The sequence below is a fragment of the Lissotriton vulgaris genome, chromosome 1_1, assembly GCF_964263255.1.
Source record: "Lissotriton vulgaris chromosome 1_1, aLisVul1.2, whole genome shotgun sequence".
Classification (NCBI taxonomy): Eukaryota; Metazoa; Chordata; class Amphibia; order Caudata; family Salamandridae; genus Lissotriton; species Lissotriton vulgaris.
In genome coordinates this window covers 227,435,586-227,461,825 of record NC_141685.1, presented here as the reverse complement: position 1 = coordinate 227,461,825, position 26,240 = coordinate 227,435,586, and the positions used below count along the sequence as shown (strand labels likewise).

At 47.6% G+C, this 26,240-nt stretch overlaps 1 protein-coding gene across 1 annotated transcript in view; it reads left to right on the top strand.

Moving 5' to 3' along the window:
- The first annotated feature begins 11,665 nt into the window (after positions 1–11,665).
- The window catches only part of LOC147741910 (uncharacterized), a 42,454-nt gene continuing 27,879 nt past the window's right edge, over positions 11,666–26,240 (top strand). The window contains exons 1-3 of the mRNA XM_086925053.1: positions 11,666–12,590; positions 18,992–19,597; positions 20,339–20,400. Of these exons, the coding sequence (XP_086781179.1) occupies positions 11,666–12,590; positions 18,992–19,597; positions 20,339–20,400 (1,593 nt within the window). The remainder of the gene's footprint in view (positions 12,591–18,991; positions 19,598–20,338; positions 20,401–26,240) is intronic.

Below are 26,240 nucleotides of genomic sequence, written 5' to 3'. Positions count from 1 at the left end.
CTTCCTACTTTGCAAAAAAGTAGCATAACTGTGTGTTAGAGCTGTCAGTCCTAAGGTGGTCTTACCCTTTTTTTTTTCCCTTTCCGCCTCATTTTTGCCACCATCTTTTTGTTGGACCTTGACCTCTGGGAGCCTTACCACTGCCAAACAGTGCTTAGGTGCATGTGCTTTCTCCTAATAACATGGCTGCCACAGGCTCCTGCTACTGCAGAGTGGCCATTGCACATGCACGCACCAGTAGTTAGGAGCAGGCTGGGACATAGTGCTACTGTATCTTTGCCGTCCCGCCTTTTTGTCCCATACACAGACATGTAGAAGCTCCTGGAACCTTACAGCCCAGGGAGGAGTTATAATTTGCCGCTATTCAGGAGGGTCACCTGACCTAGGGGTATAAGAGGAAAGGAGGGAAACCTGTTTAGTTAGTTGGGGCACCACTGGACCTGGGGGAACCTCTGCCGGAGTATAGGCGGTTGGGCCTAGGGGGGAAGCCACACTACTGAGACTGACTGAGCTTAAGCCCTGCTGTACCCAAGATATCTGAGGGACTCTGCCAGCCTGCTGACCTTGCCCAGTGAGGGAGAAACCCAGGAGACCAACTACAGTGTGCTGCATCCTGCCTTTTATGCCTGCCAACTCAACCCCCATCTTTCCCCCAAGAATCTGCAACTAAGACCTGCTAATAACTAGCGCTGAGACTAAAGCGCTGGGGACCCTGTCAGAGCTGCTGCTGCTGAGGGATTAACAGGTAAAGCGCTGTGCCCACCTAGCGCTATATTGCCAGAACTGTGCCCCCCTAGGGCTGTATGGATGGAACTATGCCCCCTTGCGCGCTGTGACTTCCAAACGCTATCCTGAAGGAACTGTGGCCCTAAGCGCTTTAGGAGTGGACTCTGCTACTTGTTGCCAGCACTGATTCCCCCCCCTGAGCCTGCTCGTTTGGCAACCCCAGCACTGAGGGAGTAATAGCGTTGCACGCCCCAGATCGCCGCCGCAGCCCAGGTACCTGCTATCTAGCGCTGTGTCAGGAAGTGCGCTATCTGCCGTAATCACCGCCGCGGCCCAGGCACTGTGAAGTCCCAAAGTGTTGCATGCGCCCTGAACCTGAGGGTGCCTTCAACTGGAGCGCTGCCTCCTAATGCACCTTGGGCCAAGAAATCACCGCCGCAACCCAGGCGCCGCTTGAGGGGAATCCGCTGTGCATCGGGATCCGCTGCCATGGCCCCCGGAGTAAAAGGGTGGCCACTGCAGTGTCAGGAAAGGCCGTGCTGGCTGGAGGGGGGCGAAGAGAGCATTGTCACGTGACTGGGGGGCTAGCCGCGTCATTGGCCATGCCCCAATACAGGTTGCGCACCCATTGGTGGCTGTGGCCATACCCCTGAAGAACACGCCCTGATGCTTATTTTGGCCGGGGGAGGCGTGGGAAGGCCCAAAGCCGTCTACGCCTCAGCACGGGGCTACGAGGAGAGCGGGAGCCCCCCTACCCCTCCGGCCTGGTTCAAGGTGTGTGTGGAGGCCCGGAGTGTGAACGGAGGAGCAGCTGAGGGCCTGCAGAGCCCGCGCGGCCCACAGAGAGAGAGAGACCGAAGCCCCAGGTAACTCCCGGGGAGGGAGGGAGGGAGGCGAGATCGTTGTCAACATCGGAACTGCCCGGAAGCTCAAGGAGAGGGGAGTGGCAGCCCCTCAGCCACCCTAACGCCAGGAGACTGAAACCGGGCCGCGAAGGCCCCATTTAACCCCTTTTTTGAACTGCTAGGGGCTGGGCCATCATTAAACACCTGACTGCCCGTAGCCAGCCTGAGTACTGGTAATAAACCTATGCCACAAGAGATAAGATGTTGCTGTTATCCCGGTACCTACATTACTCACCTGCATAGGCAATGTTGTGCACGTTACTTTTATGATACCCAGGCCTACGATCTGTTACCTGAATGAATCATACCTAGGACATGTTTTGATGTTATACTGATGCCCATGAAGTGTTCCATTGATGTTCCCTATGCCTAGGAAATGGTACTTGAATGATTCCCCCCACCTGGGAAATGTTTTGAGGTAGTATACATGCCCCCAAAGTGTTGCCTTATTGGGGGAGTGCAGTGGGGATGGTATCTGTATTAATGTTCGCTTAAGAGATCTTGCCTATGAAGTCCCTGAACATCAGAATTATTATTTGTATTAAATTGATGCCTGAGAGAGGTTGACTCTATTAGCCTAGTATCCAAGAAGTGTTGCCTGCCTGAACTAAAAGTAGATAAAGAGTCTTGGTTTATAAAAACAACCTGGAGTGGTGTCATTCTATTGCGTCTCAGTGTGAGTGTGTGCTGCACCACTGCTTTACACATTGCCTTCGGGTGCTTTCCTGCCTTGCGCCAAGCTACCGTGTCGGAATTGGTGACCCCAGTTCGAACATTGGTGTTCAGCGTTGGGATAAGGACATGTGATTGTGCAGCACCCTCCGGTGATTCAGTGTGCGCCGCAACTGGACACCTATTGTAACGCAAGCCTAACAATTTGCCCTTTACTGCCTGGTTGATTGTACAGGCTCCTGTGTTAAACCTGTTGCCTACGTCCTAGTGGTTTTCCCTTAAGTTGTCTGGGGCCCCACTTGTCAGGATGGAGTTCGAGCTGGCCAACCTAGAACTCTATACAGTGGTGCAGCTGAGGGAGTTCTGTCAGGGGATGGGTGTGCCCGTCAAGTGAGGAACCAAGAGAGAGGATCTTAAAAAGCCTTGAGGGCATGGGTATTGGCCTACCCGGGAAGGAGAGTGGATGAGTTACAGGGGGGAGCCGGGTACTCCAGGAGAGCTAGACCTACTGCACATAGACACCAGTGAGAATATGTTGCCAGGAAGACGTTCCAGGGTAGGCAGTAGTGTGTCAGTGAGGAGTGCATCTGTGAAGGAGTACGAGGACAGGAGGGAGAAGCGGAAGTTGAGGTTAGAGATTGCTAAAATAGAGAAGGAGCGAGAAGAGAAGAGTCTAGCTATGGAAGAGAGGAAGCTTGCACATGAGACTCACCTGAAGGAATTGGAGCAATGAGCATTGCAGATAGGGGCGCAAGGCAACAACAATGGTGGCAGCGTACACTCTGAGGCTCCACGAGAGCCTAAGTTTTACCTACCTAAGAAGGTGGTGGCCAGTTTTAGTGTAGGGGATGACATTGATAAGTGGTTGGCGGCATATGAAGTGTCCTTGGTAGCCCATGGGGTTACTGAGAGTTACTGGGGTGGTGGCCTATATCTGTACATGCCTCCCGTGGCGAGGGACACACTCTTGACTTTAGACAGAGGAGATCGGACAAATTACCCTGTCATGAAGGAGGCGCTACTTAGAAAATTTGGCCTCACTCCAGAGAAGTATCCCCTGAGATTCCGCAACAGCCATAAGCTCCCCATTCAGAACTGGGTGGATTTCTTTGATTATGCTCTCAAGGCATTAGAGGGTTGGGTGCGTGGCAGCGAAGTGAATGACTATAAATGGCTTTACAATTTGTTTTTAAGGGAGTACCTTCTTGATAAGCGTTTTCCAGAGCTACGCCAACACCTGGTGGACTGCAAGCTGACCAACCCTCGAGAGCTTGCAGAGGAGGCGGATACCTGGGTCAGCCCTCGAGTGTCCCACAAGGGATCCGGGGGAGAATCCCCGAAAGGAGGGCAGGATTTTCCCCAAAAGAGAGAGGTGGGAGATAAAAAGAAGGAGTTCTTTAAAGGCCCCAAAAATAGATCGCGTAGGAAGGGGGTAGCTTCAAATAAAAAAAATCTGGAAGTCACACGAACTCCGTTGAGATAAAACTAAAGAGAAAGATATAAAGCCACCAATCATCCCTCTAAGACCATTGCAAATCAGTCAGATTTCCATCAACTGCCACCCATGACCTGTGTCTTCATTTGGATATCCTTATTCTCTTACCACTCAACCTCTTCAGCATCATAAAGGATGATGTGGCAGGCCACCAGGACCCCGCGCACAATTTAGTGAAGACATCACTGACTTCATCACGCCACACGCGCTCCCCTCCGAGGACTACATCCTTTTGGGAGACCTCAACTTTCACCTGGAAAAGAACAACGACCGCAACACCACCACCCTTTTGGACAACCTCGCAAACCTCGGACTTAGACAACTTGTCACTACCCCCACCCACATCGCAGGTCACACACTCGACCCCATCTTCACCTCCAGCAAGCGTGTTTCCTTCAGCCACACCACAGCTCTCCTTTGGACTGACCACAGCTGCGTTCACTTCACCTACAACAAGCCTACATCCAACAACCACCCCCGACCCACATTGCAAAGAAACTGGAACAAAATCACCATCGACCAGATCTCCTCATCGCTTCTTCAAAAGCCCCCCGCCCAATCCTCCAACCCCGACCAAGCAGCCACCAACCTCACCCAATGGCTATCCAACAGCGCCGACACCCTAGCACCACTGAAAAAATGACAAATCAAACTAGGCAGCAAGAAGGCCTCCTGGTTCAACGATGACCTTAAGAAATCCAAGAAATTCTGTCGCTCCCTCGAGAAGGCCTGGAAAAAAGACCCAACCACCAGCACCAAGGACGCCTTCAAAAACGCCACCCGCATACACCACCAACTAATCCGAAATGCCAAGAAAGCAGCCTTCAAGGACCGTCTAGATAACAACACCCACAACAGCAAGGAATTATTCAACATCGTCAAGGAATTTACCAACCCATCAGCCAACTCCAACGACATCACCCCCTCTCAAGCCCTCTGCGACTCCCTAGCCTCATTCTTCTACAACAAAATTGCAGACATCCACAACAGCTTCGACAACCAACCCGGAGATCAACCCACCCATTCCCCTGCAGGACCCCCTCCCCCCCTGAACATCCTCAATGACTGGAAGCCAATCTCTACTAAAGACACCATCCGTCTGATGAACTCTATCCACTCAGGAGCCCCCACAGACCCTTGCCCTCACTACATCTTTAACAAAGCAGACTCCATTATTGCACCGCACCTCCGAGACGTCATCAACTGCTCCCTCAACTCCGCAACCTTCCCGGAAAGTTGGAAACATGCCGAACTCAGCGCCCTCCTGAAGAAACCCACAGCTGACCCCACCGAACTCAAAAACTATCGCCCTATCTCACTCCTTCCATTCCCAGCCAAAGTCATCGAGAAAGCTGTCAACAACCAACTCGCCGCATTCCTCGAAACCAACAAATCCCTCGACTCCTCACAATTCGGCTTCCGAGCCAAGCACAGCACCGAAACCGCCCTAATCGCAGCAACAGACGACATTCGGACTCTACTGGACAATGGAGACACAGTTGCCCTCATCCTCCTCGACCTCTCCGCAGCCTTCGACACAGTCTGTCATAGCACCCTTTTACAGCGCCTCAGAAACGTCGGAATCCAAGGAAAAGCACTGGAATGGATCACCTCGTTCTTCACCGGAAGAACCCAGAGAGTCTGCCTTCCACCATTCAAGTCAGAGGCTACTGAAGTCATCTGCGGCGTACCTCAAGGGTCCTCTCTCAGTCCCACCCTCTTCAACGTTTACATGAGCCCCCTCGCGACCATCGCCCGTCAACATAACCTCAACATCATCTCCTACGCCGACGACACTCAACTGATCCTATCACTCACCAGAGACCCTAACACAGCCAAAACCAACCTACACGAAGGAATGAAAGAAGTAGCCGAATGGATGAAGCACAGCCGTCTGAAACTGAACTCGGACAAAACAGAAGTCCTCATCTTAGGTACCTCCCCCTCCGCCTGGGACGACTCTTGGTGGCCAGAGGCCCTTGGAAAAGCACCCATCCCGACGGACCACGCACGGAACCTGGGCGTCATCCTGGATTCCTCACTCTCGATGAACAGACAAGTCAACGCCGTCTCCTCATCTTGCTTCAACATTCTTCGCATGCTCAAAAAAAATTTCGCTGGATCCCTACCGAAACTAGAATAACAGTCACCCACGCCCTCGTCACGAGCCGACTGGACTACGGAAACACCCTCTACGCCGGCACCACCGCAAAACTCCAGAAAAAACTACAACGCATCCAGAACGCCTCAGCCAGGCTCATATTAGACATCCCGCGTAAAGAACACATCTCTGATCACCTGAAAAACCTCCACTGGCTCCCCGTTAATAAGAGAATCACTTTCCGGCTCCTAACCCACGCACACAAAGCACTCTACGAAATCAGACCCGAATGCCTCAACACACGACTATCCTTCTACACCCCCTCCCGCCAGCCACGATCCTCCCACCAAGCCCTTGCCACTGTACCTCGCATCAACAAAACCACCCTGGTAGGTAGATCCTTTTCCTACCTAGCAGCTAAAACTTGGAACTCACTTCCCACTCACCTTCGCCTTACTCAGAACCACCTAACATTCAGAAAGCAACTCAAAACATGGATATTCGACAAGTAACTCCCCACCCTTCTTCAAGCGCCTTGAGACCCTCCGGGTATGTAGCGCGCTATACAAATCTCTTGACTTTATGACTTTATGACTTTAGATGTGTTGTTAAATCTTCTGATATGTTTGCAGGATATCTACTTAGTTGTGTGATGGAAAGTTATGAAGTGCAGTGCAAGTGACGTGGTGAGTTAAAAAGTATATGTGAGAGAATAACCTTTTTAGTCTAAAACCTCTCACACTCCTAATAAAATAACTGCAGATACAACATTAACCAAATATGTCGCTGCTTGTGAAAAAAATGATCAACTAATTTCAGCCCTTTAGGGCATGTAACCCAGGCCTTCTTCAGGACCTTGTCTACCAAAAAGCTACTGCATATGTGAATACGCGCAAAGATTATTTTTATATAATTGTCATATTACCTTCATAAAGGCAGAGTGATTGTCACACCTAGGAGATAAAAGGACAAAAAGAAAATGTTCTTTTTCATACTTCTATAACACAGGGATGTATGGTAGTGAGGAAGAATACATTATTTCATCTTAATATACTAATCTCAACGTTTCAATTCATAAAGGAAAAAAGAAGAAAGAAAGAAATAGAACAGGTCCACTCACCTGTCCTATATGAGGTGTAAGCCTCACCTACTGGACCAAAACTTGAACAATAGTGAGACCAGCCCTGCTGCTCTTGATGGACAATATTGGCAGCCTTGACAGATTAGTGACAAAGTTATAAAGTTACCGACCGGGAACTCTTAGGGAGCAACCTGCGTCCAAAACGCGCACTTTAGTAAGGAAGCCAGTACTGCTGTATTAAACTGAACCTTCTCACCTCTCCGTCGGTGCCTCGGGCTCCACCTTGGTGCATGGGAGGTCCCGAGGCACCATCTTGTTAGTCCTTAAAACACTTCAAAGACTGACTAGGCACACCTCTCGCAGACGTTGGACTACAGGATGACGGCAGACGTGACAGTCCAATAGTTCCAACGTTGTTAGTCTGCGGTTCAGATTAACAATGTTGGGCAGAATTGTATTGTGCTTATAGAATACCAGATTATAAAAAGCTCATCAAATATTAAGCAAAAAACATTTCGATAAGCAAGAAACACGTAGACAATGATGCTAACGTTCGCCGCCACCAAAACGAAGCATCATCATTACGCGGCGAACTACCGAATTACATCTAACGCGACGGTCCACTAGTTCATATGCTGTTACATGTGTTGTTGTGTATTATTTTATACTATCCTGTAACTAATATACTTGAATCACAAAATTTAACCCACAGGCACACCGGATCTGTTGATAACTATGTGCATAGAGCGCCCTCATTGGCGCTCTGTGTAGCAAATTCTGTTTTGTCAGGGACAATAAAGTTATTTTGTCTTTCTTTATTTGATCGGGTGAAGGTAGATAACTCCTACCTGGAGTACATTGTTCCTCACCCCAATTTGGATTCCAGAAACCTACTTACCCGGACAAGAGTCAGTAGCCCAGAGCTGTCTGGTATTACGAGTGCAGGTAGGTTGGACACTACAAGGGGGATCCCCAGTGTTGCAAAAGGACCCCAGCCCCAAAAGGAGGTAAGAGCCCCGGGGTGGCCAGTGTAGCGCTGGGGGAGGAGTTGTCTCTAGATAAGGGGGGTGAGTGAGCAGGCATGACCCGAGTATCCCAGGGTGATAGAGAGATGGTCCTAGAGACGCAGGTACCCTGGAATACTGCCAAGTACCGGAAGAGGGTCCGGGTTAACGGGCAGGAGGTGAATGCTCTAAGGGACATGGGTGCCAGCATGAAAATGGTAATGAGACAGCTGGTGTCCACGGAGCAAGTGATCCCTGATGTATTCCACCCAGCTGTGTTTGCTGACAACAGTGTGGGGTACTACCCTGTGGCCCAAGTTCCATTTGAGTGGGCAGGAGTCTCAGGCCTGTTGAGAGTAGCAGTGAGCCCTGCCATGCCAGTTGATTATCTGTTTGGAAATGATCTGGAGTATATCACCCACTATTCTATTTCACGAATTAGAGCAGTGGCCAGGAAGAGGTGAGGCTTTCTCCCAAGCATTTTTGGGTGAGTAAAAATAAATAAAAAAAACATATCTCTATCGTTTTGGAGAATGACCTATTAGCATAAAGAAACATATGGCGCAAAAATTATAGAAATATGTGTCTGTGTTCTACCTATTTGTTGTCCCTTGTTGTGTATCTTCTTTTTTAGGAAAGAATCCTAAATACCTTATGAAACAGACATCCCCCGTCTGGAAAATCCAATGTACGGTAGGATGTTTTGTATCATTAATTTGTGTTAATTTTTGCTTTTTTCACTAAGCTTAGGTCAAGCTTAATTGCAGTAGTGTTCAAGAGGTCCCCAGCTGTTATCCCGGTACCTACATTACTCACCTGCATAGGAAATGTTCTGCACGTTACTTTTATGATACCCAAGCCTACGATCTGTTACCTGAATGAATCATACCAAGTAAACGTTTTGATGTTATACTGATGCCCATGAAGTGTTCCATTGATGTTCCCTATGCCTAGGAAAAGGTACTTGAATGATTCCCGCCACCTAGGAAATGTTTTGAGGTTGTATTCATGCCCCCAAAGTGTTGCCTTATTGGGGGAGTGCAGTGGGGATGGTTTATGTATTAATGTTTGCTTAAGAGATCTTGCCTATGAAGTCCCTGAACATCAGAATTATTATTTGTATTAAATTGATGCCTGAGAGAGGTTGACTCCATTAGCCTAGTATCCAAGAAGTGTTACCTGCCTGAAGTAAAAGTAGATAAACAGTCTTGGTTTATAAAACAAACTGGTGTGGTATCATTCTATTGCGTGCGAGTTACTGTTTCAGTGCGAGTGAGTGCTGCAACATTGCTTTACACATTGCCTTCGGGTGCCTTCCTGCTTCGCGCCAAGCTACCATGTCTGAATTGGTGACCCCAGTTCTATCACTGTGGAAACAATCTTTCTGGTGAATACTCTATCAATCCTGCAGATTCCTCACCTGTAGAACATTCCCAGTTGTTAGAATGAAACCATAAAACTTCAAAGCCCACACATCGCTGGTAGGGGATGCTGACTTTGAAATGATACCAGAAGTTGTATCAGGTAGCATCTCCAAATCTATATCATGCCCATCCCAGGAGACCAATGCCAGTTTCGACCCATTTTTTTCCTTGCTTTGGAAGGGAAAGGCCGTTTGGACGTAGACAGAGTAGTAAATTACTAAAACATAAACTAGGATCTTAGTAACTTTACCCATAACACATCAAACAAAGAGGTAGGCAGATCGGTGAAGAATCTGCAGGTAGAAAGAGGAGCTCCCAGAAAGATTGTTACAGCAGGTAAGGAACTTTTACATCTGATGAATACTTCTACCTGCAGATCCCACATCTGAAGAGTTTACGACTGACTGCAAACAAACAATTGCTGCCTGGGCACCCCCAGGGAGATGTCACGACGTTTACCCCGACTTGGTCTCTTACCAGGACTCGGGGGCTGCAGGAGAGCAGACCAACACGCCGACACCGCCGAGAGTCATCTGGGGAGAATGACCTGACACGCCGACACCGCCAAGAGCCATCTGGGGCAGAACCACCCGCACCGTAGGGCCCGGGACTGCCCTCTGTGGCCCTCGGAGGCCAGAGGAGGCTGGGCTGGGCCACGGACTCTGTACTTTGACCTTTGGACCTTTCTCGTTCATCAAAATAATGTGTGAGTTTTAATCTGTTTGTCACTAGAAGTTAGTAGTTTTTGCCTTTATTTGCTGTTAACTTGTGTTGTGCTGAGGATTACTGCTAAGCCTGACAAATGGCTAAGGTTAGGCCAATAAACCCGTAATTGGGGCAGCATCCATGGAAAACTATCTTGTACAAAAGGTTAATCAAATTAATAATACCCGCAGAGCGTCTCTGGGGTGAGGTAATGATTCTATCTTATTAGCAGAGTTGCCTCCCCCTCTTGTGAATCTAGCTGTCACAGACAGACAGGAAGGGGGTAATGGGGTTATCACAATTACTGAGGCGCAGGTACATGTAGACCAGTCTGAAGACCACCTAGAAACAGTACCTGACACGTCAGGAAGAGGCACCACCCCCTTTACCCTCTGTTAGGCCAGTAAGATTGTGCAGGAAGGTACAATCTAAATGTGGGGGGAGGAATTGTAAATCTAGAGCAGGAAAGTGCAATCCAGCCCCAAGCAGTGTGGTAGCTCTAAAGGATCCAGAGGATGGTGCTGGTATGGGTGGCGCCAGTATTAATATAGATATGGAGCCATTTGCTCTTCTAATTCAATCTCTAGAAGAAAAGATAGAGGCACAATTTATTGAGTTGATGCAACCATTGTTATCTACAATACACACAATGACGCTGGAAGTGGAAAGACTAGGTGGGTTGTTATCATCGCATTTGGCCTTAGCACCAAGAAGCTCTAATGTAGAGAATAATAAACCAATCGTTGAGGGTCTGGGAGTAGGCAGAGGTAATTTAAAAAATACTAGGCAGTGTATGTCTGCCGTTGAGCCTGCCCCATTTGATCCAATCCCACCAACCACGCAGAACTTAAGGGCTATGGAAGCTCTTGAGGGCATGCCAGTTCACAGTCATGTAAAGAAAACCCGTTATGTCAGTCATCCACCAGACTGTGCACCTTATGTGGCCGTACTTACAAATGTCCCTCCCATTGAGTGCCATGCATATCGGGCCCAAGAGGAATCTCATGAATCTTTAAAGAATAGAACGGTCTCTTGGCTCAATAAAAACTGTGGGTTCCCTGCTAAATTTGCTGACCAGATAATAACAACAAGAAGGGTGAATTGGATCGGACCATCCAGTAAGTCAACAAATGGTGATTGTATCATTGTTAACTTCAGGCACCCCCAACACGTTGCCACAGTTTTATTATGAGCAGCATCACTGGTCTATACTCGTGATAGTATTTGCATACGCCCTCTGGGGTATTTCTATTCTCACCTGATCAAGAATCCACCGATCCCTGGGCCTCTTAGATAATGTATATCCTTACAGCCATTGACCCCTAATGGAGCCTATTTGTACAATATTGGTAGCCAGAGTGGGATTGGATTCAAAATTGCAACACATAATAGATTTGATGCTCTATCGGGATTAGAGTCATGTGACTGACATGAGGCATCGGTTGGGCAGGTAACTCGAAGAATAGAGGACTTGGGATGTATGGAGAGTACCTTGCCAGTAACAAACTCAAATAACGTAATCTCCTGGAATATTGCAGGTTTAGGCACAAAAATGATGGACTGTGACTGGATTGGGTACATTAAGAAGTACCAAATTATCTGTTTGCAGGAAACCTGGTCAATTGACTGCAATCATTTTCTGGAAGGGTATAAGGCCTACTATGTCCCTGCAGTAGTGACAACTAGGGGCAGACCCAAAGGGGGAATGGTTGTGTTTATTTCTATAGCACTTTGTTGTAATGTGCGGAGGATCACAACAAACCATACTGGTATCGTTGGGTTAGTTTTAACAGGGGAAAACTGTAGGGCCGGCCTGGTTAATTTCTATAATTCTGTTAATTTAACTATTGCTTCCAGTCAGATAGTAACACGTAACACCTTTATCAGTATTTCTATGAAGGATTGTGTTCACAACCTCATGGTGATGGGGGATTTTAATGTGCATCCTTGCGGAGATCCCCTTTTTAAAACGAATACAGAACTTAATTGTTCACGTTGTAAGGATTTTCACTTCGAGCATACAACTGAGGGGGAACACTTAAATAACATGCTTAATGAGCTGGACCTAACAACTACGATGGCTTTGATGGACCCTATCAAGTGCTTTGATACCCCGACCTTTAAGGGGAACGGGATGGGAACCTTTATAGACTTTGTACTGTTAACATCATCAATGCAGTCTTTTGTGGGCTCCTTTTCCATTGAAGATAATGAATTCAGTGATCATAATCCACTTACTGTTTTTATGAGGGGCCCCTTGATAGCTAAAGAAAGAGAAGACTCCTCTAATGGTAGGGTGATTACCACAGACGGCAGTCGCCGGCTGAGATGGTCCACGGTTAACCCCTATCTGCTGTTTAATGAGATTAAAATCTCATGTGCAGATGAAATCACGGTTTGTACGCAAAAGGGTGCACTCCCAAATACTGTCCTAAATGCTTTTCAATGTCTAGCGGATAAGGTTTCCCAGCTATTATACAAGTTACAAGATGGCCGCCTGGTAGGAGCTCCAGTCTGGAGCTCCTAGTGCTAGGGTTTCCGTCCGTGGAATTATCCCTGTTAGCACGCATCTTTAACGCATCTCTAACGAGGAACACAAGTAACTGGATTGAAAGCACCTGGATTAAACCTGAAAGTAACTGGAGTGAAGTGAATGCTGTTATACACGTACCTGAAGCACGGGCGGCTGGGACCCCTGCCACTTTCGCCGGATCATCATCGGTGGAGCCCAGGACGGTGGGTGGGAGCCTGCTGTGGCTGCTGCAGTCGCCGAGGAGGCTGGTCGCGGGCAGTAATTACGTGGGGCTGTGGGCGTCGGAGAGGCATTGTCATCGGGAGCCCCGACGCTCTCAGCGGATCTTCGGCGGCGGGTTGGAGCCCGCCGTGTCTGCCTGCCGGGTCTGCCTGTAATGTCTGCCTGCCGTGGCTGCTGCGATCACCGGCCTTGGGTGGGCGCCTTCGACCCGATCCTCATCGTTGCCCCTGACGGGGAGTGCGGGCCTACTGTGACTTCCTGCCTGCCATGGCTGCTGCGGTCGCCGGTCACGGGCGGTCGCCTAGAGCCTGAGGAGCGGAGCGAAGTGGCAGGACCGACCCTGCGGAGAGTGCTGACGTGGAGGCAGCGAGTACTGCGGAGGCCCTGGAGGATTGTTCCCTGTTGCTGGGACGCCAAGCCCTGGAACGCAGGGCTCGTGGCGGAGGCACCTCTGTCCTCTCCCCTCCCACCGTGTCCACCGGGATCTGTGGCGGTGGATGGCGGCGGAGCCCCTGAGCAGTGGCGGCGGGGCTGCGGTGCCTCTTGGGAGAGCTGGGCGGCGGGTCGGCTGCATCGCGACTTCAGCGGCCCCCGGGAGGACCGCGCTGCGGTCGGACTCGAAGAGAGGTCGCCTCATAGCCCCGCCCCCTTGGAAGTGCACTGAATTAATCAAAACAACGCTGATAGCACTACAATAGGCTATCATCATCATCAAGGGAGTTCTTTATTTCTCTGGAACCTACAACTGAAAAGAGGAATCTGTACACCGACAGAGTGGGAAAAGGGCGTTTTTGAAGCCAACAGACTAATCATCTTGTACAAAAAAAGACCCCAGGACTAACGCAAGGTATTGTGCATCCTGCTCAGTTTATCATTTTCATTTTTGCACCGCTTTTAAGCTGTTTTTACATTTTGTGACCCTCTGCCCAAAATGGCTGGGGTCATAAAACTGTAGTATTTACTCTCCTTGTCCCTGTCTTCCTCAGCAAACAGATCTCTCACCCAAAATGGCTGGGGTCATAAACCTGCAACAACAAATTGCCAGACCCTCACAAAGCTAATCTAAAAGCACTGCCTTCCCCTGGCCCTCTAAAATAGACATAGGACTCACCTCTACCTACCCTCCCAGTAAGATAGAACAGGACTTCCTCGAAACTGGTCTACATCCCTGATCTCAGGACATAATAACTAACATAGGACTACTTTTATCTATGCTACCTCTCTATCCTGGCGGCCATCTTAGACTAGTCAATCCTCATCTCTCCACCATGCCTTACGAAGCGGCCATCTTAGGCTAGTCAAATCCTCTACCCCTCCATACACACTTCTTAACTTCTTCTCCCACACCATAGCTCTTTTCTTACACCTACCCTCACAGCCCCCCTCACCTGCCTCTTCCCCCTTGTCCAACATGGAACCCACGGGCAAAAACACATATAAAATTAATTACCCTCCAGAGCTCTCCAAAAAAAACGCAAAATGCTTTAAACAAAACATCCTAAAGTCCAACCCTGAAACCCCCTTTTTAGACACCTACTACTCCCTCATCAATGGAGCTAAGAGCACTGATATTATTCTTTACACCACACGCACAATGGAGAAAAGCATTCCTCACCCTACTCACCATATCGACCGCCAGGAAAACTGCCCATGGTATAACACTTTCCACCACACCATCCCAACTCTACCCAGCTAGAGCATCCATCACCATCTACAATAACGGTACTATCTTAATCCAATCCACAGACAGAAACCTCGACCTATTTGATAGCTTGTTCCCCACTTTCAAAGAATACATCTCCAACGCCCAGAACCTACAACACCCGGCCCCCAATCCCAACATCCTCGACCTCACAGCACCTCCCACCAGTAACACGCACCTCCTCCCTCCCTCCAGTACTCCCTATCACCCACCCTGGCTACTTACACATCACACTCCTCAATCCCAGACGCGGATCTCCCTTCTGCAACCAACACCCCCACCCCCTCTACCCCACTCCCACTTAACCAGAACCCCACTCTTCCGACTAGCTTCTCAGAACAACCAACCTCACCTGACAGCACCCAACACTACATGACTCTCTCCCAACCCATCACCCCCCCACTCTCAGCACTCCCGCCACTCCTAGCCCTCACTTCTCCCTCAACCTCTCCCCCCTCTCTTTGCACTCCCGCCACTCCAGACCCTCTCCCCTCCCTCAACGACTCCCCCCTCTCTTTGTACTCCCACCACTCCAGGCCCTCTCCCCGCCCTCAACCTCCCCCCCCCACTCTCACTCCCTTCTACCACACTGTCACCCCCTCTCTTTGTACTCCCGCCACTCCAGGCCCTCTCCCCGCCCTCAACACCCCCCCCACTCTCACTCCCTTCTACCACACTGTCACCCCCGCAACGCCAAGCCTCCACACGCCCCGCAATCGCCTCCCCCCCTGTCACTGATTCCCTGTCCAATAACACCAACACCATCACTAATCCTTTCATTCCCCCCCAACCTCCTTACCTACCCGAACAGCAACACACTCACTAACACTCCCAACTCCAACTCCAACTCCAACCACTTCACTAACACCCCCACCCCTCTCCCCCCTCCCCTAGTAATCTAGACACTTGCTCTCCATCAATCCCCACCCCCAACCCCTTACCCAACCCAACGCTGGACACGATCATGTCCACCCTCCTCCAAGTGAGAGAAGAACTCCACGCCCTCAAAGAGTTTCAGCTCACACACCCCAGACACCCCCCTCCCACCTCCACTTCTCAACCTAACAACTTAGCCCCTTCACACCCTACTCACCCCCACAGTAGACCTCCATCCCCTCTCGCAGTACCTCCAACCGCCCTCGACGCACCATCAAGACTCGTTTGGGCCTCGACATACACACCCTACTCCGCACATATGTCCTGGCTCGCCAAAACCCCTTAGCAACCACACACCTGTCCATTCATACAATTCTCTACAACCCTCTCAGACACCCCACGCATAACAACAGAGGCTCCATCCCCAATAACCTCACAAAAGTCCCCCTCACTCTAGATCCCCCCTACTCCCTCTGCACACCCAGACTCAAATGCACACTTCTCAACTGTAGATCGGCCCAAAAACACTCTTCGGAAGTAGCTGACCTCATCATCTCTTTGAACCTTGATCTAGCCATCCTAACTGAAACATGGTTAACTGAATCATGGATATCCTAGTCCCCCCCAACTACTGCATCATTAGACTTGACAGACCCAGGAAGACAGGCGGTGGAATCGCATACATTTACAAGAGCAACCTTTCAATTAATAAAGTCTCCGCCCCTTCTCTTACCTCCTGTGAATACATTTGCCTTGAGGTCATCAGTGAAAACAAACCTATTTGTTTACTACACATCATCTACCACCCACCTGGGGACAACCTCACCTTCTCCCAACAACTCATGGACACAATCTCAATCAACCCAGGACGGCAAAACACACAAATTTACCTTGGCGATTACAATCTTCACTGGAATGATTGTAGTGACGCAGTGGTCAATAGCCTCAAAAATTACCTTAATGCCTCTGACCTCACTCAAATTTGCAACAGCCCGACCCATGACAAAGGCTCTATCCTCGACCTCATCATCGCCAAAGAAGGCACTATTCAACTTGATTCAATCCAACCCTGTGACTCGTCAGATCACCATACTGTCACATTCTTCATCAATGAAAAAGTTAAACATATCCCGGTTCAATCCTCCAAGCCCAAAGTTTGGAAAAGAGACTTGAAGAAACTCAATCCAAACTCTTTACCCCCTAACAGCTGCAATCTCCTACTTCCCCCTACCGGCGTTACTGACGTTCAGTGCTTAACTGACCACTATCTCAACGCTATGACCTCAATAATCAATGAGGCTGTACCGATGCAACTGAAAAGAGACTCCACCAAGATCTCCAACCCTTGGTACGACTGGAGTCTCAATGAAGACAGACGGGCCATGGGAATGGCAGAGCGTACCTAGAGATCTGTTCCCTCGGCACTACACCTAAAAACTCTGAAGAAAAAGAGAAACGCATACTTCAGAAAAATAAAACGCTCAAAGTCAGATTTCTTCAGACTCCAGCTCGACCAAGCAAAAAACCGGCCAAGAAAACTGTTCGAACTAATTCGATCTCAATCCAAGGAACAACCCCGAGCAGTCGACACTATGGGCAATGCACCTTCCTGTGAAGATTTCTCTGCTTTTTTTAAACAAAATAAGGAGCGATCTCCTCATTGACGCAAGCCTCTACTCCAAACACTACTGCATAACACCCAATGAACCAAAAAACAATGCGACATGGTCATCCTTTGACACGTACTCTGAAGAAGGAATTGACAGTCTACTCAGCACCCTGAAACCATTCAATCACCTCAATGACCCTCTTCCTGCTAACGCTGTAAAAGGCTTCACCCCTTTGCTCCTCCCACTCTGGACTAAAATTAGCAATAGTTCACTGCAACAAGGAACCATCCCTGACTCCCTCAAAGTTGGTCAAGTTACACCGTTACTAAAGAAACCAACAGCAGACCCCACTGATCTAAACAACTACCGTCCTATTACCAACATTCCCACTCTCGCCAAACTGTTGGAAAAATGCGTTCAACTACAATTGACAAAGCACATAGAACAGTTTGATCTCCTCAACCCTCATCAATCAGGCTTCCGAGCAGGGCACAGTACCGAAACGGCTATGACTCACATAATTGACGACGCCCTCCAAATTTTAGATCACAATGATACCTGCCTCATCATCCTTCTTGATCTCTCTTCAGCATTCGACACTGTGAAACATGAGAACTTACTTGAACTCTTAAAAACAAGAATGGGTCTTTCTGGGACTGTCCTTCAGTGGTTCACCTCCTTTCTACACAACAGGTCTCAGAAATTCAAGAGCAACAACTTGATGTCCTCCCCAGTACCTGTATCGTTAGGTGTCCCTCAAGGATCCTGCCTATCCCCTACTTTGTTCAACCTAGTAATGGAACCGCTCACCACCTTGCTACAAGCATCCAATATACACTTTCACATGTAGGCTGATGACACTCAACTATATCTCAGACTACAATCCCCCAAAGACATCATGCGTCTGAACTCAACGATCAGAAGCACCCAATCCTGGCTGGCCGATAACCACCTCAAGCTCAATGCTATGAAAACTGAGTTCCTTCTGATCTCACCTCCCGTGAAAATCTCTACCACTCAAACCTGGCTTAAACACCTAACGGCACTCAATGTACAACCAACCATCGTGGATTCAGCAAAATCTTTAGGCATAACACTTGACGCCAATGTCAACATGCAGCAGCATATCAGCAAGGCAACTAAGGGAGCGAACTTCCAAATAAATACCTTGAGGAAACTTAAACCCTTCCTCCCAGCCAAAGACTTCCAAACTGCAGTACAAGCACTAATCATCCCTCGCATAGACTACGGCAGCATCGCCCTCTGCGGTCTCCCCCTAACTACAACTGCACCCCTAAGAGCTTCACTAAACGCGGCAGCGAGACTCATTACTGGATCAAAAAAACACTCACATATCTCCCCTGACTTTAAATCCCTGAACTGGCTGCCTTTTGAAACCAGAATACATCTGAAAATTGCCTGCTTGACGCACAAGGCTATTCACCTAAACTCACCTGGCTACCTCACTCAGAAGCTGACAATTTCCGGCGGCTCCAGAACCACCAGAAGCACATAAAATCTTCTGCTGAAGCCTCGAAGATTCCGGAAGGAAAGAACTTACAAACGCTCCTTCTCAGGAATGGCGCCTAGGATCTGGAACTCACTCCCTCCTGAAACCAGGCTCATCTCCTCCACTTTTCTTTTTAAGAAAGAAGTTAAAGCTATCCTCATGGCTAAATACACTTGAACTACTACTTTTGATTTTTTAAGACTCTGCGTCCATCTGTACTCTTGTTTGATCCATTTGCACATGTGTTTTACCTGTATTATCGACCTTACCCGATTTTTCATACTCCCTCCTATTTGTATTACTTGCTATGCTCCCCCACCCTACCTCTTACCCCTCATCTATGTAAAGCGCTCTGTTATCTGCAAATATCTTGTTCGCGCTATATAAAACTTTCAAAATAAATGAATAAATAAATAAAATATTAGCAGCACCTGCAAAAAAGTCGGCTTTTAAAGGACCTAGGTGGTTCAATCACGAGAACTCAAAAGCCGCCAGAAATTTAAGAACAGCACTAGGGACAAAACCTAGGATTAAAGCTGATGTCCAGTTGTGTCGAAAGACTTATAAAAATATTATTGCCAGACACAAGGAATCCCTTAGGGAAGATGCGTGGTCAGAGATTTTAGATCCTGCCACCCTTCAGAGTAGTACTAGATTTTGGGCCTTGGTGAGGAAACAGTTCCTGGCTCAGGAGCCGGGTGACGGCCTAGAAAGCCATATATCCAAGGAGGATTGGGAAGTGCATTTTAAGAAGTTATACTGTTGTCCTTTGGATGTGATTATGACTTCTGCCTGTATTGATACTGGTGAACAAATTGTTTTTAATAGAGGTGAAGTTTTTGAGGGCATCTTGGGGCGAACAGCTGGGAAAGCCCCGGGGCCTGATGGGATTCCCCCTGACTTATTTAAGTCTGAACCTAATTTTTGGGCGCCCATCTTAGAGTCTGTCTTTAATGCTGCTGTGAAAGAAGGATGTCCACAATCGTGGGGTGTTTCTACAATTGTCCTGGTCTTTAAAAAGGGGGACAAGGGTAGCCCACACTGTTACCGACCCATTTCACTGATAGGCTCTATGGTTAAGATTGTAGGAAGAATTGTACTGCGAAGACTTACGGATTGGGCTGAGGAAAAGAATATTATGTCCCTCTCGCAGTATGGCTTTTGTAAAGGTCGTTCTACAATAACCCAATGTCTCAACCTCTTTTTGATATTAAGTAAATACACCGTAATACAAAAAGGCACCATCCATCTAGCCTTCATGGTCTTGTCCTCCGCTTTCGACTGTGTAAACAGGGGAAAGCTGTGGCCGTCCATGAGGTCGAAGGGGGTAGATAGTGGCCTGGTTGATTTCCTGGTTGATTTACATTGTAACACCAGAGCCAATATGAGATACTCCCAAGATTTGAGAGTAACAGATAATTTTAGCATTGGAAAGGCTGTCCGGCAGGGCTGTATTCTGGCCCCCTTTCTTTTTAATTTTTATATTAATGAGTTAGATGGTGTGTTACAGGATGTCTGTGCTGACTGCCCACGAGTAGGCAGGCGTGGAATTCCAATACTTCTTTATGCAGATGATGCAGTTTTAATCTCAAGAACAGAGAAGGGACTTCAATCCCTGCTAAATGCTTATAACTTGTTTATGACTGACAGAGACCTTCTGGTAAATAATACAAAATCATTTGTTCTACAAGTTGGTCAGCAACCAAAAAGGTCCTTCCCATTCAAGATTGGTGAAGATGTAATTCCCTTATCTAAAACTTTCTCTTATTTAGGAGTTCTTTTTGATACAAAACTAAAATGGGAACCTCATCTTGTAAAAAAGAAAGTAGAAATGGTGAGAGTTAATGCATCTATTTTCAATCTTGCTGCCAAATTGGGGAAAAAACCCACTTGTGCCATGCTGAAATTGTATAATGCTAAGTCTCTGGCAATTGCATCTTATGGCAGTGAAATCTGGGGGTATGTTGGTGGGGAGCAATTACAGGTTGTAGCAAATTCATTCCTGAAGCGTATTTTGTGTGTCCCCACTGGCATGTCTAACCTTGTTGTACATGAGGAGTTGGGGGCGCAATATCAATGTGATCTGTTTTCTTTGCGTCCCTTGACCTACTGGCTTAAATTATGGCTAAATGAGGACATACCGCTAACGCATTTAATTGTGAAGGACTTTCTGGGTTTGGACACGGCAATGTGTTCCCCTTGGCTAAAATATCTAAAGTCAAACTTTGTAAAACTTGGACGACCTGAACTTTTTGACAATCCATGCCAAATTTCAAAGGGAGATCTGGAGTTCGTTAAACAGGCCTTCATGATGGACAGGAAGACCCTGAGAGAAGAAGCGGAGCTTCAGAAACATAGTGTGAGGAATTTTGTTATGCTAAAGACTACTGAGACCCTTGACCCATACTTGGCAGGTTCACTGACCACTCACGAAAAATATTTATTGACCAGATTCAGGCTTAATCTGTTCCATTACCTGCTAATTAGACCCAAGACTGATATTTATATTAAATTAGCAGCGCCTTGCGGCTGCGACGGAAAGTCTCCGCAGGATATGCTGCATTTTATATTTTTATGTAAATTTTATGAATTTCCACGCAAGCGATACTTAGTAACTCTTTTTCAAAAACTTGGTTTTAAACAAATCAGGCCGGCACTTTTGTACTTGCAGCTCTTGCACAGTGACAGCATCCTCCAAATTAAGGAATTTTTCAAATTATCTGTCAGACTGAGAAACTGTCTGGATCAGTAATGTTTAATTTGTGAAACTATGTGCCTATACCATCAAAGTATTTCTTTTCTTGCATTTGCACTTTTGTGAAAGGAATGTTTCTCTTTTTCTGTGACAAAGTATTGTATATTGTATATGCACTTTTATGGTTTGTAAAAGAACCAAAATAAAGTATTTTGAATGAATGAGAGTGGATTTCAGAGCAATACCTTTCTCTTGGAGGAGGGATGAAGGATGGTTAAACATGGGAATCCTGTATTTATACACCCATATCACTCCCTTGCAGATCTCTGTCATAGAAACGCCTCAACAAGCACAGATTGGAGGTTTTGGGCCTTGTAGGATGTGTGAGAAGTTAGCCTGGCATATGATGTCCACTAGTCTGAACCGGGGTGGCAGAGTGGGCTAAAGAACGGTGATGGATAAAATCCAGATCTGTTGACTGGATGTGCCACTGGAATCAAGCAAGCCGGGCTGAAGACGGCTGTAATGCCAGAAACCGGTCCTAGGAAGCGTGTTTCCGGTCCAGGGAAGGCATGGCTTGGCAGTTTGGGCTGGACTATTCCCATGAGGCGCAGGGTCAGACTGATTTGCATATGGCCATGTCTGAACTGGGGTAGCAGAGTGGGCTAAAGAACGGTGATGGATGAAACCCAGATCTGTTGACTGGGTGTGAGTGTTTGATTGGTTCGGATGCTCCGTCCATCACCACCCCCTTTTGTACCTCTTCACTAGTTCTAGTGGGCACCTTGCACCAGTCTAAATGACCCTTCTTGATGGTAGGTTATAAAGTCAACCTTATGGAACGCTATCCTAGTGGTAGCTGTGGAGAGCAGCCTTCAGGCTAAGACTTAGAGGCGAGTTAAGCAAGTTGTTTTACCATTTATAATCTCTTGAGTACCAAATGAAAGCACACCACACAAGGTATATATCAAATATACATGTATTTATTCTAAACACAACCCCTCTGGACTCTTTATGAGGTCAGGGGTAAAAGTACAATACAAGGAACTTAATTAGCATATCATAAGTTGCACAGTATACGTTTTTCCCTAGGGGCCTCAAAAACCATACACTAAAATAGTGGTATAAGCACAACGTGAGAAATAGAAAGGAGGCCTAGGGCCTGGGGAATCTCTGGGGCTACTCTAAACAACTGGAGGTTGACGCGTGCAGTGACTAAACACAGCCGTGGGTTACCATTGACTTTCTATGGGAAACATAGAAGTTACAAAGTTACAGATAAAGGGCACAAAGGAGTGAACTACGATGGAGCCCTTTTAGACTAGGACACTAGGAGAGTCAATACCCACGGGAGCACCGGAGTACTCGAGTTACCTCACCCAGGGAAGCTGGGTGCATAGGTGTCTTTTCGTGTCGGGTTTCGCCGTCGATTCCAATGGAGAGCTGCGAAGAATGTTCTGCAGGCGACCAGAGTAAAAGTGTCCGGATGGATCCAAGGGTGGATCGAAGATCTGAAGAACCTGAAAACAGAAAGGACAGAGTCTGGGTCACAGGCCAGTGACCAGGAAGGAACCAGGAAGGAACCAGGCAATGTCAGAAGTTTCAAGGTGAAGAAGTGAAGCTTGTCTCTGCAGCCACGAGGACCAGGAGATGTAGACGATGACCAGGAGCTGGATTCTAGCTGTCCCATGAAGGATCTAGTTGACTGCGGTGTCGGTATCCGGATTGGACCCAACAAGTCTTGGCAAACGCAATCCACGCAGGAGATGAAGATTGGCGGAACTTCTCTTCTTGGAGCAAGCCTGGAGCAACCAGGAAAGTAAGTCAGATTCAAAAGAAAGTCTTCCAGGGGCTCACTAGCCAATGGGAAAGGAACCGGGAAGACGCGTCGAGCTGAAATGCAGGAGCCGGCCCCACGGGACACTCATGGAGAGTCGAGACCTGAGCTTTGGTGCAAATGTGGTTCGAGTCTGGAGCTTCAAGCACCCCAATGCACAACTTCGGGATACCTCTGGAAGTAGGTGCAGTTGCAAAAATGCAGGATGTCTAGGAGTTCCGGTCCCACGTCTCTTGTGACCACTATGGGTCTCAGCTTTGCTGGGAACGTCGAGCAGCGTCAGAGATGTCTGGAAGTCCATGTCCTGTGTCGCAGAGTCTTCGGGATCTGGCGGGAGCCTCAACAATGCAGACTGGCAAAGATGCTTTTAGTGCCTGTTTGAACAGGGTGGTCACTCCTTGCCCACAAGGGAGATGTCTTCCGTCTTCCAGTCGAAATGGAACGTCGAAGGTCTAGGATATATGTTTCAAAGTTTCATCGAGGGCAATCTAAAACCCTAGGGACACAGCTCCTATACTTATCCTAAGTTTGGGGGCTGGACTACCTGAAAGGTCCCTCCTATGGGTGGACCAGTAAAGGGGGTGGTTACACCCCTTCCCCTCTGTCCAGTTTCGCACCAGAGCTGGGGCTGAGTGCCCCAGCAACTGATTTGACCTGGGCTATGCATGGAGCACCTTGTGTGCTCCAGGCAGTATCTGAAAAGCATTCACTGAATGCAACCCACCCTGCCCCAAAACACTAAAGCCTGTCTGGGGAGGTGCTGGCACCTCCCTGGACAGGAAACTTATTGTCCAAGCCTCCCTTGTTGGAATTAGTTTCCTCCAGCAGCAGGAGGTCAGACACGTGTCTGTGGCAGCAGCATCCATTTTGTGATGCTGGGGCTCTGTTTAACTTTAACCGGGTAAACCAGTAACTAAATGTCTTCTCCCTCTAGAAGGGTGGAATGCTACCCTCCCCCGCTGCCAGAACTGGCGGGGGGTTGTATTCCAAAGTGTTTAAAATCTTAAATGACATGTTTTGATAAAGCCAAACCAAAGTTAGCATTAACCGCAAGGATGGTAATGCACTTAAGAGTATATGGTATGGCAATATCATAGAACAGCTATAAGGAGATGGTTCCGAAATATATCCCGATGTGCGTTTGCTAAGTCTCAAGATATATGCTCCAGTTGTTTTTAAGAAAATTTACTTTTACAAAAATATATATTGGGCTACATTGGGCTATATATATGTTAGAGCCCAAATGTAGCCCAAATGTAGCCCAATGTAGCCCAATGTAGCCCAAAGATGGCCACCAGACACAAAAAAATACAAATGTAGCCCAAATATCAGCCAGATGTAGCGCAACTATAGCCCAATGATAGTATGTACCAGAGTGTTCTAAAGAACAACTAGAGCGCTAACAGTCTTACTTATAAAGTGAGATTTTTAATTAAGAATTAGCATTAAAAAAACTTCGAAATTCACTGAAAAAACCATAGGTTTCACACCAGTTATAGTTAGCGGGAAATTTTACTGACATAAAACCAATGAAATTCCACGTTATAGTTAGTTGGACTCACTATAACTTGCGCGCCTGCAATGCACTGCTGATGATGTCACATATTACATCACTCACGACATGGTCAGTGACATAAAATAAAAAAAAAATGATTTTTCACGGTAGAAGCGCGGCCGCGAACTGGTAGCGAAACGGGAATTCGCCATTTTGTGCTTCGTAAATTAAATTACTAGTTATAAGTGGGTGCGGGAGACGTATCCTAATCCCCTATGTTTCCTGAGGGTGGGTGAGGAGGCTGATATATGTTGATACATCTCTTCCAGCGGCTGTGCGTGAGCTTTTTTTTTTTTTTTGCTGCGTGACACTCCGGAGCGGCCGCCATCTTGTCTCTCGGTAGGATCGAGAGAGAAGAAAAGGTGAAAAACTAAGGGGGAATTTAATGAAAGGGGGCAAGGTATCCCCCTCTTGACCCCCTAGGAATGTTGTTGGGGTTATTAAAGGGTCCCGTGGGGAAAATAAAAAAAAAATGATTTTTCACGGTAGAAGCGCTTCACGGGCCGCGAACTGGGCCGCAAACTGGTAGCGAAACGGGAATTCGCCATTTTGTGCTTCGTTAATTAAAGTACTAGGTATAAGGGGGTGCGGGAGACATATCCTAATCCCCTATGTTTCCTGAGGGTGGCTGAGGAGGCTGATATATGTTGATATATCTCTTCCAGCGGCTGCGCCATCTTGCCTTTTTTCGAATGCCACAATTTTGTCGTGCACGGCAGCCATTTTAGATGCCAGGCTGGTTCCAGGCTATCACCTAACCCTGCGGATGTAGTTTATGGCCCCAGCTGTAGAGAATTCAGACATGCCAATCCTCCGGATTCAGGCGTGTGAGTACTGATTTCAGTGCTAGTCTCCCGCCTCCCGATTTCTGCAAGCAAAAACCCGGGGGCATATTACGAACAACTAGCGATAATTTTTGTCTATAACTTGTTTAGAGACAAAAATTATCGCCGCACATCGGCGATTTTTATCGCAGATAAACTTTGCTATTATCGCAGAAAAGTCAGCGATATTCATGTATTATCGACCTAATGCTCTTAGCCATGTTATCCACCTCCCATTGGATAACATGGCTAAGAACTGCTCAGGGCAGGTGTTAGATTTTGGAGATATTCGCGCTTAGCGCGAATATCTCCAAAAGTTGGTAATAGAAGGTAGCGATGTTAGGGACTGTTTCCAGTCGCTAACATCTTGGCACGCCACTTTGCATGTCATTAGTGATAAGTATCACTGACATGCAAAGCGGGGCCCAAGATGGCCGCTATCTCCTTTTAGCTGTCACTAACTGGTGTTAGCGACAGCTTGATAATAGGGAAATAATTTTATCTCCGCTTTCATGGTTTTTAAAGCCAAAAAAGTGGAGATAAACCCCCTTGATAATATGCCCCACGATTCCTTGGGGGTTTCAGCTGACAGGGCTTGGTATTGTGTTACATGGTAATTTTTCCATGAAACGTCAGAGGGTCGATGTAGGGGTTCTAGAAGAGGTGATAAACCATTTAAGCCTCATGAACAAGCGCATGGTCTTTTAAAGATTTGTGAAGTACTCGGGGCGGCGGTGTGTGTGTGCCCTCTTTCAGGAGCGGG